Source organism: Haliaeetus albicilla, chromosome 25 (assembly GCF_947461875.1).
Source record: "Haliaeetus albicilla chromosome 25, bHalAlb1.1, whole genome shotgun sequence".
Taxonomy (NCBI): Eukaryota; Metazoa; Chordata; class Aves; order Accipitriformes; family Accipitridae; genus Haliaeetus; species Haliaeetus albicilla.
This window is the reverse complement of record NC_091507.1, coordinates 18,946,247-18,957,645: the sequence shown is the minus strand read 5'-3', so window position 1 is coordinate 18,957,645 and position 11,399 is coordinate 18,946,247. Positions and strand designations below refer to the sequence as shown.

At 53.0% G+C, this 11,399-nt stretch overlaps 1 protein-coding gene and 1 long non-coding RNA gene across 5 annotated transcripts in view; one reads left to right on the top strand and one right to left on the bottom strand.

The window, feature by feature from the left end:
* Positions 1 to 1,436: 1,436 nt before the first annotated feature.
* Positions 1,437 to 4,778, bottom strand: POU3F3 (POU class 3 homeobox 3). 3 transcript variants are annotated; one of them, XM_069770141.1, is made up of 2 exons: positions 3,637 to 4,778; positions 1,437 to 1,910 (listed from the first exon to the last, which is right to left on the bottom strand). In XM_069770141.1, the coding sequence occupies exons 1-2, from the start codon at positions 4,744 to 4,746 to the stop codon at positions 1,848 to 1,850; spliced, it is 1,173 nt and encodes a 390-aa protein (XP_069626242.1). In that variant the 5' UTR covers positions 4,747 to 4,778; the 3' UTR covers positions 1,437 to 1,847. The 3 variants fall into 3 exon arrangements, with proteins under 3 accessions (XP_069626242.1, XP_069626241.1, XP_069626240.1); XM_069770140.1 differs by lacking the exon at positions 1,437 to 1,910 and adding an exon at positions 3,317 to 3,501; XM_069770139.1 differs by lacking the exon at positions 1,437 to 1,910 and having other exon boundaries at positions 3,317 to 4,778.
* Positions 4,779 to 7,253: 2,475 nt separating this feature from the next.
* LOC138681895 (uncharacterized) overlaps positions 7,254 to 11,399 on the top strand; it is a 36,618-nt gene continuing 32,472 nt past the window's right edge. Inside the window, exon 1 of one of the 2 annotated variants that reach the window (XR_011322097.1) lies at positions 7,254 to 8,193. This is a non-coding gene — a long non-coding RNA (uncharacterized lncRNA). The remainder of the gene's footprint in view (positions 8,194 to 11,399) is intronic. The other variant, XR_011322099.1, reaches the window with a different exon arrangement.

Genomic DNA, 11,399 nt, shown 5'->3' with positions numbered 1-11,399 from the left:
CCCCCCCCAGCTGCAAAACCAGCCAGGAGCTCCTGCTCCAAGGAACAAAAGAAAAGAGCGTCCTTTACCCTTTCGGGTTTTCTTTCCCTTTGTTGTTTTTTTTGTGGTTTGGTTTTGTTTGTTTTTTCTTTTTTTCCCCCTTCCCCCCCCCCTTTTTTTTTTTTTTTCCCCCCCTCCGTGGCAGTAAGGGCCTTTCGGATTTCACAAATCAAACCGCCGGTGATATTTACTACGAGGTGGTGTTAAAATAACGCATCCCGGTGCACGGCTCTCAGGTTGGCTTTGATTTATGGACCGACACCAGGCCTATCTGAAAAGAAGAAATGTTTGTTGTTCCTACAGCAGGTTTTTTTTTTTTGGGGGGGGGGGTTAACCCCTGCCTCAATAGCACGTAGAGAAGCTAAGGTAGGGAGGGAGGGGGGTAAGGGGGGGGAGAGGACGCGGACGAGGGGAGGGAGAGGAAGGTGAGGAAGGAGCCACGGACGAGATGGATCATAAAAGAAAAAACCTTTTTCTCCCGTAGACTATCAGCGGGGGCGGGCGGAGGCGTTAGGTGCTGCTCTCTAGTTCCCACAACCTCCCCGCTTCAGAAAAGAAGAGAGTTGAACCGGTCATTCACTTGTCCCTATATTGCAATAAATTATAGCGGATAAATATGACAGGCCGGGCAGTGCCTCTGTTGGCATCCCCAACGTTACTGACACACGCGTGTGTTTTGCAAAGAAGGTACGGCAGGGCAAGAGTGGAGGAGAAAACTAGACTACAGCACTTTCACACCCCAGCGGAAAAAAAAAAACCACCCTAAACCAACAACAAACAGCAACAACAGAAACGGTGAACTTAGGCGGACCGCACGTAGGATGCTGGAAGTATTATTCTATAGAGCCTTTCGGGCAAAACAAAGCAAAAAAAAAAAAAAAGAGTACCTTCTCCTTCAATTATAAATTAAATACAATATTTATACAGACATAAAATGCGTCAAAAGAAATGATAGCTTAGCCTCCCTCCCCTCTCCCCCCCCCGCCCCCTTCCCCCGAGTTTGAAAAGGAACTTTTGGAAACATCCCCGCTCTCCGCACCGAGGTGCAAACCAAAATGGAACGGACACAGCCTCCCCCTCCCTTTTTTTTTTTTTTTCTGGGTGAAAAGGTGGCTTTCGCTCATCCCTAATTTTCGCCTATCCTTCCCCACGACACGGGGGGCCGTGGGGTGGGTGGGAGAGGCGCTGGACCTTTGCTCGGCGGAGGGACGGGCACCGGGAGAGCCCCGGGGCCGGGATGCTGGAGGGCGGGGAGGGGGGAGACGGAGAGGGGGGGGCTGCAGAGAGCAGGTCGGACCCTGGGTACTCCTCTCACTTCAGCATTTGCAGTATTTCCCTCCAGAGAACTTTTTTTTTTTTTTCCTTCGACACAGCGTTTATGCATCAGACACAGACTATTTCATTCTAACAAATTTATTTTCTCAATCAGCTCTTACGGAATCACTACTCAAATTAAATTACAATCAAATTATCACATCAAAAGATACCCTTATTACCTAACAACTGTCCATATTTTCATTTCATTTTGATTTGTGCTCGTCTGAAAAAAACACGTAATACAAGATCTGGGGAAAAAATAAATTACCGTTTTGCAGCAGTTCATAGGTATTCTGAATAAAATATTAAAAGAAGTCATTTAATGAAAATATAAAGCAAATTTTTTTTAGATCAACAACGGATCTAACAATTCTATATTGCCGTCTTTTTGAAAAGTCTGTTTATTAAAACCTACCAAAAACACTGCTTGGAAATGGCAGTATTATATAATCACATCCACAGCACCCATTCAATCAAAGTTGGCAACGGATTTAGGAGAGGAGAAGTTCAGATAAGTGCAGCTGCAGATGCTCAGTCCTTCTAAATCCCTTTATCTGAATCAGTCCAGAAATAAAAAATAAAAATATTAATAAAAAAAATATTAGCAGTGGATTTTTTTTTTTTTATGACTCTTCCATGATGATTGGCAGCCGTCAGGAGCAGGACTTTGACAGCCCTAAATTATTTCCCTTTCTCTCGCTGGTTCCCTTAATTCATGCAAAGTCCTTCTACAGAGCTCGAACTTTAGGGACCAACAACCTCTCCTTCTGCCCCCCTCCCCCCGGCGTCTGTCCCTCCCCCCTTTCTCCTCAGGGTCAGTTTTTCGGCGTGCGGGCATTTATTTCCATAGTTTTGTTCTATAGCTATACCTATATATATAGATAAATATATATATATGTATTTGCTCCCCTATGCAGTCTGCTTGTTTTTAGTGCTGTGTGCATATTTTATTTTTTTTTTTCCTGGAAAAAGTGGCCCCTTTCATTTTGCAGAATATATAGATATATAGATATATATGTTTTCAGAGTGGATGTCTGCCTTGCACCAAAATTCTACGGTTTGGCCAAGAAAAACAGGGTGCTGGAATGCAGCAGGCACCCTCTGATTAACCAGATTATTTTGCTTCTGCTTCCCTTTTTTTTTTTTTTGATTGCTCCCATTCAAAAAAAAAAAAAACCAACCAAAAAAAAAAAACCCCAAACGAAAACAGAAAAGGAAAGGAAAGAAAAAAATAAAACCAAAACAAGAGGGAGAGAGAAAGGAGGAAAAAAGTTTCCGTGATTCTTAGGAGAGAGCCCTTTTGGGGATAGGGGGGAGAGTGCGGGGAGGGAGGGGGGGGAGGAGGGGAGAGAAGAGGTGCAGGCATCAGTGGTGTTCCTGGCTGCGAGAGGGGGCTAATTTGGAGAGCGAAAAATAAAAAAGAATAGCAATTCAAAAAAAAAAAAAAGAAAAAAAAGAAAAAAAAAAGAAAAAAAAGCCCAAGCCCACCCTCCCAAGCCCTCTCCCCACAACCAACCCCCCGGCACATCTGCAGTTTTGGTGCATTACGCATCTCCACCCCGTTTTTTGTGGGTTTTTTTCCCCCAAACACGGTCTAAACGCTCTCGCTCGGATCGACCTTCTCCACCGCTCCCTATCGGTATCGACCTTATATATATATATATATATATATATATAGATGCCCGCGTCTATCCATATATATATAAACACAAGCAGTCTGAACGAGCCCGGATCGTGCGTGTACGTGTGTGTTTGTTTGTGTGCGGGCGAGCGTGTCCGTGTCAGCGGTGCGGGTGTGCGCGCCGGTACCGGGGACCGGGGGGGGGGGGGCCGGGACCGGGGCCGGTTGCGGGCTGCGGCCCGGGTCGCGCTGCGCCTCCCCCCCCCCTCCCCGCTCTCTCCCCCCCCCCCAGCGTCCCGTCCCTCGCCCCGTGCCCCCCCTCCCCAGTCCCCTCGGGCCCCCCCCGCTCCGCTCCACGCTCCACGCTCCACTCCGCCCCGGCCCGCCCGCGGTGCCCCTCACTGCACGCTGGTCTGCAGTCCGTGGTGAGGGGGCGGCGTGTCGGAGTTGACGGTGCCGACCTGGGAGTAGACATCGTCGGGGGTCTGCTGCTGGATCCCCGGGGGGGTCATCCGTTTCTCTTTCTGCCTCCGATTGCAAAACCAAACCCTGACCACCTCCTTCTCCAGCTGCAGGCTGTCCGCGAGGTTCGTAATCTCCTGGGCGGAGGGCTTGGGGCATTTCAGAAAGTGGCTCTCCAAGGCCCCCTTGACACTCACCTCGATGGAGGTCCGCTTCTTCCTCTTCCTCCCCTGCGCCGCGATCTTGTCGATGCTGGTGGGGCTGCCGGTGGAGGAGTCGGCTTCCTCCAGCCACTTGTTCAACAAAGGCTTCAGCTTGCACATGTTCTTGAAGCTGAGCTGCAGGGCCTCGAAGCGGCAGATGGTGGTCTGCGAGAAGACGTTGCCGTAGAGGGTGCCCAGCGCCAGCCCCACGTCGGCCTGGGTGAAGCCCAGCTTGATCCGCCGCTGCTTGAACTGCTTGGCGAACTGCTCCAGGTCGTCCGAGGTCGGCGTGTCCTCGTCCGAGTGCGGGTCGTGGCTGTTGACGCCGCCGTGGTGCGCCGGGTGATGCCCGGGGTGCTGGTGGTGGTGGTGGTGGTGGTGGTGGTGCCCGGGGTGCTCGCCCAGCTCCGGCGTTTCGCCTCGCACCAAGCCCGGGTGCACCAGGCTCTGCCCGCCGGGGGGGGGGGGCGGACTCAGCATGCCGTTCACCGTGAAACCCCCGGGCTGCGAGTAGAGGAGCGACTGCTGCTGCTGCTGCTGCCCGCCGGCCATGGCGGGCAGGTGGGCGGCCGCCGCCGCCGCCGCCCCCCAGGCCGCCGCCGGGTGCCCCTGGTGCGGGGGGCCCAGGTGGGGCGGCCGGTGGTGCAGCGCCGCTCCCGAGTGCAGGTCGTCTCGCCCGCCGCCGCCCTTGACGTCGGGCGGCGGCGGCGGCGGCGGCTGCTGGGGGCTGCCCGTCATCCCCACGGGGCTGCCGGACCAGGGCGAACCCGCTTCGGCGGCGGCGGCGGCGGCGGCGGCGGCGGCGGCGGCGGCGTGGGGCAGGGCCGTCACCCACTGGTGGGCATGGCTCAGCATATGGCCGCCGTTGCTGGCGGCCATGGCGCCCGGCATGAAGTCGCTCTGGACCATCTTGGCCGCCGGGTCGCCGCGGTAGCCGCCCGCCACCGAGGTGACGGCCACGCTGCCCGGTTGCATGCCGCCGCCGCCGCCGCCGCCGCCGCCGCCGCCGCCTCCTCCTCCTCCTCCCGAGTCGGCGTGGACGATGGAGCCGGCCGCCAGGATGCCGTTGCCGGGGAGGTAGGGGTTAGAGGTGGCCGCGGCCATCCCGCGCCCGCCGCCCGCCGCCGCTCGCCCCCGCCGCGCCGCCGCCGCCGCCGCCGCCGCCGCCGCCGCCGCCGCGCCGCCGCCGCCGGCTGCCGGGCGAGCGCCTTTGCCCGGCGCTGCCGGGGCCGCTGCCGGGGCCGCCGCCCGCGCCGCCGCCGCCGCCGCCGCCGCCGCCGCCTTCCCAGCCTCGCCGGGGCGCCGGGGCGCGGGGTTTCACCTGCTAGCGCTCCGCGGCGCGCTCTCCTCCGCCCGTCCGCCGGCCCGTCCTGCCTCCGCTCCGCTCCGCTCCGCTCCTGCGGCGAGCTCTTGGCAAAGCCCCGCCGGCTCTCTCGCTTCGCCTTTTTTTTTTTTTCCTTCTTTTCTTTCTTTTTAAAATCGCTTGGCTTTGCTTTCCGCTTGCTTTTTTATTTTTTTTTTTTTTCCCAAAAAAAAAGAGGAGAAATATTTAGCGGTACATGTCTTTTTTTTTTTTTTCTTTTTCCTCCGCCGCCTTCTCGCCCGAGTTTGCTGCTCGCAGGGAGGAAACCAAACAAAGGCTAAAAAGCGAAAAAGAGGGGGGGGGGATCAAAAAGCCCCCGTGCCTTCTCCCCTCCGCTCCCCTAGGAGTACATCTCCACCTCTCAGCCTTCCCCTCTCGGAGTGAAACTTTTCCTTTTCTTCTTCCTTTAAGGCTTTGTGTGTGGGTATATTTTCCTTTTTCTGTCTCTCTCTCTGTCTTTCTCTCTCTCCTCGGCTCCTCGATCTCCTTTTGCTCTTTTATTTGCAAGTTTTGTTGGTGTCCTAAGAAAACTTCCTGTGATGATGATGGTGGTGATGGTGGTGATGATGCATTTCTCAAAGTTGTGCTGTTGCCGGAGCACTTTGTCCCCTTTGAAACAAGAGTCCTGCCGGAGCCTTCTTGCTAGAGTCACGCTCTGGATAAGACATTTTTTTTCTCTCTACCTTTCCTTTAGGCGGTTGGAAAAAAAAAAAAAAGTAAAAAAAAAAAAAAGAAAAAGTTGAAATTTCTCGTTACCTCGCGAATTGTTTCTCTCCCTCTCCCGCTCGCTCGCTCTCTCGCTTGGTTTGTTGTTTTTTTTGTTGTTTTTTTTTTTTTGTTGTTGGTTGGCTCTTTTTTTTTTTTTTTTTTTTTTTTTGGTGTTTGTTTTGCTTTTTATTTTAATTCCAGCAGTTGGTCGAGGGAGGAGGCGGAGGAGGAGCGCCTTGCTGGAGAGGTGTGTGTATGTGTGTGTGCATATATGGTATCCTTTATACACTAACTCCAGCGGGGAAGTTGGCTGCCGGGCTGGCAGCGCGCACTGGCGGTGCCGGAGTCCCGCCGCTCGCCTCTCCCCGCCTCCCTCTCCCGGGCCGTGCCCGCGCCCTCCTCCCCTCCCTCCTCCTCCTCCTCCTCCTCCTCCTCCTCCTCCTCCTCCTCTCCCTCCCGCCGTCTGCCCGCCGCCGCGACCCTGCCCCACCGCCGCCCACGCTGATTGGCTCCGAGCCCCGTGATGGACAGCCGCTCGGCCCCCCTTCCGGCCGTTCCGATTGGCTGCTTTTTAATTTAGGCAAAAGCGGCGTCGGAGCTGGAAGTGCCCCCCCCCCCCCGTTTTTACCCCCCCCTCCATCATCCCTCCCTTCTCCATCCCTCCTCCCTCTTTCCTCTCCTCCCTCCGCCTCTTAACTCTTCCCGCCCGGCGGACACACACGCACCTCGGAGCTCTCCCGGCCGCTGGGCCACGGGGGGGGGACCAGCGGTAATAATTAATAACAATAATAATTAAGAATAATAACGACGCCGAAGGCGGGCGGGGGGTAGGAAGGGCGTTTGTGCCGGGGTGCCACCCCCGGGGTACCCAAACCCCTTCCTCCCCCCCCGGTCTTTGTCCGCCCCCCCCCCCGCAGCTCTTCCCGGTTATCCCGGAGAACGGCCGCCCCGTCGGGGAAAAGGGATTGGGGGGGGGGGGACCGGGTTTGGCCTCGCAGGGAACCGGCGCCCCCCCCCCCCCGCGGGATGAAATGTTGTATCTTATTTCTTCGTCCTGCCGAAAGGGTTAAGGGAGGCGGGGGAAAAAAAAAAAAAAAAAAAAAAAAAGCCTGGAGGGGGGTTTAAGGGGGGGGGATGCGACCGAGCGGAAACGCCGCGCACAGGCAACCTCAGTGAACCACGGAAAAAAAAAATAAAAAAAAGAAAAAAAAAAAAAGAGAAAGTGGCAACAAAAACAAGGGCAAATTGAACGCTCCCGGGGGAGCGGCGGTGCAGTAACACCGGGCGGACATTCGAGGGGACGCGGCGCTGCTCGGGGTCTCCCCGTTCTCCCCCGAACGCTGGGATCCGCGGAGGGAAAAGGGGTGTTAAAATGGGGAGCGTGTCCCCCCCGTGTCCCCGTCCCCCCCCACCTTCCTCCGCACGCTGAATGAGTTGGGTCCGGGGGGGCGGTGAGCTGCGGGTCCCATCTCCGCGCCCGCGGAACCGGTGTTTGGGGCTCCGGGCAGCCCCCTGGGCTGGCACGGGGAAAAAAAAAAAATTAAAAAAAAATAAATAAAAGAAAATACCACGGTGGGTCGGGTTAGAAAAAACCCATTAAAGTGAAGCGTACGGATCTGAAGGGCACTGGTAACTAAACCCCAAACATAACGATTATAGCTGTATATTTTTTTTATTTTTTTTGTTCCCATGCGTCCTCCAAAGGTTTCTTTTTTATATATAAAAGATCCAACACAGATTTCATTGAATAAATCTGAGATCTCCAGGTGCAGACGTTTGAATAGTCAGTGCCAGAACCCCATGTTTTCCTTTCCAGCCGATTTTGCTTGGATCAGGCTCAAAAACCGAGTGAGTCTCGTGGTTTTGTTTACACTGAATGGGGAGGATAGGAACGGTGCCATGGGGCCGTCTTTCATTAATATACAGTGAGGATTTTGTCTAAATTACTGCTATGAATTTCACAGTACACGCTTTCAAAAGCCGTCTCAGGTGGCCTGATGAAACGTGATAGCGCCTCTGCAAACAGATCTACTTTCTTAATAAAAAAGGAAGGGGGGGGGGAAGAAATCCCCCCCAAATAAAAAAAAAAAAAAGTACACCCTCATAACAGCGACAACAAAAAAATAAAGCTCGAGCTGGAGTAATGTCTTTTATTTAAAAAAAAAACCACACAAACCCAACCAACTTAGTTCCCCAACTCTTCCCACCCCCTCCCTTGCAGAGTGTGATTGTTTTGTCTGGAAAAAAATCCAAAGTATAACAAGGGGAGAACAGTTAGTGCTGATTTTCATTTGCATAAATTTTCATATATTTTGGTGAAAATAATAGACTAGTGGAGAGCGGGGCTTAGTGGAGTCAGTGCAAAGGAAAATCTTAACATGGATCGTTTCGCTGGAGTTGAGAACATGCTTTTTCCCCCCTGTCACCTTATTAAAATCAAAAATTAAAAAAAAATTCTCTAAATCCTGGAAGTATGACCGGTAAGTGTTTTACATTTTTTTATCTACTTTTGTTTTCTTTAAAGTCTTCTCGATGTATATTTTCAAAAGCTTAGGACAAGACAGGGAAACCCATGGCAACTGCCTGGAAGGAAACCGGCTTAAAAAAAAAAAAAAAAAAAAGGGAAAGGGAAAGGAAAGAAAAAAAAAAATCCCACCAGCAACAAAAAGCACCTTAGTGAAATATTACATAAAAAGCATGGATTCATTCCAAAGCTCAAGGCAGCAAAGCAATTCTTCAGCGCTGGAAAGTCTTTCTGGTTACTACTTCACTTTTCTGGGCACTGTTAATTATTGTAACACCAGGACTCGGGGAAAGGGGGGGGGGAAGGAAAAAAAAGGAAAGCTCTCGAAAATATTACAGATTTGTAAAGGAGAGGCAGAGACGCTGTTGTCAAAGGCTGCTTCTCGGAGCTGGGGGGGGGGGGGGAGCGGGCGGGGGGGGGTCTCCCGTTGGGCGGGGAGGGGGCCGGGGCCGGTGAACCGGGCACCTGCCGGGAGCGTGGGTGCGGAGGGACACGGACACGAGTGGGGGGGGGGCTAGAGGGGGGTGAGGGGGGGGGAGGCAGGGGAAGGTGCGGAGCGGCGGTGCACGCAGAGGGTTAATATCGTAACTAGGGAACAGACGGTTAAGCACAACATCTAGAGCTCTGTAGTGAAAGTCCATCAGAAAGAGTATAATCAATCAAAACTAACCAGGACATCCCTTCATTTTATTCTCAAGGAGATTGGGGCTGGAGGATTACAGACCAGATTTCACTTTGTTTTCTCGCTCGCTCTCCTGGCAGTCTTGCCTGTCTCTCCGCTTTCCCCGAATCCCGTCTAATTGAGAGGTGCAGGCTAATGATCTGAAACTCTTTTATAGCGTTTGGGTCAGTGTGATAAATAATGTGATAAATAATGTAGGATGAAATTAGTAGGCCAGATACCGCTCCTGAAAACTTTACCGAGGCTTAAATATCCCATACGCGACTTTCATTTATTTTAATTTTGCAGTGTTATTTGCATGATTTTTTTTTTCTCCCCCCCCCCCCTCCCCGTTGCTGCTCTTTTGGACACACAATAGCTGATGATCATTGTAATTTCCTAGAATTAGTTACTTCTTTGGAAACGGTCGATAGTCAAATCAATAAAATGGCTTGTAAAACTAGGGAGGTATAGGTTTCAATTTGGGGGGGAGAAGAATCGCTCATTTTCCACTTCTTGTTGACGTGCCCAGCGTCTCTTTTGACTGGGGTTAACTCTGTGTGCTCCATCGGAACAGATGCCGTATAGAGCTGCTCCCTCAAGATCATTTGTTTCCTTGATGGGGGAACATTTCTGAGCAGAACATATTGGTTGCCATAGAGAAAGAAATAAAAGGAAGAACACTAGTCACATTAAGCTATATGTTTGTGCACTGGGCTTTAGATAAAAGGACCCCAGTTCAAGCCAGAGAGAACGGGGCCAAACCAGAGCTTCTTAGCTTCGCTAAAACTAGCTTTATTTTGTTTGGGGACTTTTACGGTTGAAACATGTAAGCTAATTTTATTGGCCGCCGTTAATTTTATACGCTACGCCTTGCTGAACAAAATCAACTTTTCGGCGCGCTCCGACGAGGCGGCGGCCGCCCGCCAGGGGGCGCCATAACACTCAGCCCCCTCCCCCCCCCCCCCCCCCCGTGTCCGCGTCCCCGTCCCGTCCCCGGGATTTGGGGAGGGGGGGTCAACTTCGGGTTCCCCCGGTCTTTAACAGCCCCCCCAAAAGGCACCTCGGTTGAGGGAGAGAGCCCCAAAACTCCTGGGTCGACGGGGCTGGAGCGGAGCGGTGGTGATGGTTAAGGGGGGGGGAGCTGCCGGGGGAACGGTCGCCCCCCCCCCCCAAAAAAGTGTCCCCGAGCCAGCCGAGGCCTGCGAGGGAGTTTTGGGGGGGCTTTTTTTTCTTTTTTCTGTCCAAATAAGGCGCTCCAGTCTCTGGAGATGCAATAAACCGACTCGGGTTTTTTACATCATTTCATATTTAATCGCCGTATTAAACCTGGAAAAGTAGCTTTTATTTTTTCCCCCTCTTTTTCCCTTCCCCCCCTCAAGCTGGCCACTCCCCCCCCCCCCCCCCCCGGACTTCTCTATCTACGAGAGCCAGCGCCGAGCTCCCCCCCCCCCCCGCCCACACCGGCGACACACCGGCACAAGTTATCGCGACCGTCCGGGACAGGACACGAACCTCCACTGACACCCGCTTCTTTCCTCCCTTTCCCTCCCTAAGCGGTTGCAAGAGGCGACAGAGTGAGATTTTTTTTTTTTTTTTTTCCTGGTATTCCTGCTTAAACACGCCCCCCCCCCCCCCCCCCCCCCAGTACGATGCTGGGCACAGACGGACAAACGTGGCTGTAGCATCCCCTAAAACACCTGCAAGGGGGGATATCCCGGCCAGCCCCCCCCCCCCTGCCCCGGGGGAGAAGGTTTTGGGGAGGGGGGGGGAAATGTGGCAGCCCCGGGGTGGGGGGGTGGGTTTGAAGCCACTTTGTTCCCTGCGCTGGAGCCCCAGCAGTTTCCGTGCGAGTGGGAAAGTTTTATTCCTCGCCTCCATAAAGGAAAGACCAATTGGAGCCCTGGAAATCACACAGCCCATAAATATGATAGATCCTGGCAAGATGAACTCCCCGCCTAAAAAGCTAACACATACACACACACACAAAAAAAAAAAAAGGAAAAAGAAAAAAAAGAGATAAAAGTAATCAAAGAGAGAAAACGACCTACAAGAACGTACACTTTTCATTTCGAGCGTTCGTGGGTCTTCATTTGGAAAACGGAGTCAAGTCTCCGTGTGTATTGACCGTGCGGAAAATGGTTGAGATATTTACATGAACAAAACTTTCCACCTACCGCATTTGGCGAAATAAGCACTAGCAATATTCCAGACTAGTAAAACACATTTCCAGAGCGCAATTCTCCTCAGAAACGTGGTCGCTCACTTGAGATTTGCCGTAATTTAGTGAACATTTCCCTCGCCTCTGAAGCGGGCGGGTTTGGGACTTGAAAGAGTCCGGCAAAGTTCAGCAGCCCGGGTTGGGGATTGAGGGGATTTTCCCCCAAGTTTTCGCCTGTCCCGTGTCCCCCCCCCAACCCTCCAAGCGTAACCTGCGTTGTATTTTAACCAAAGCAGGAGTAAGCAGCGCAGCTCCTCTGCTGTGGGCTTGCAGCAGTTCG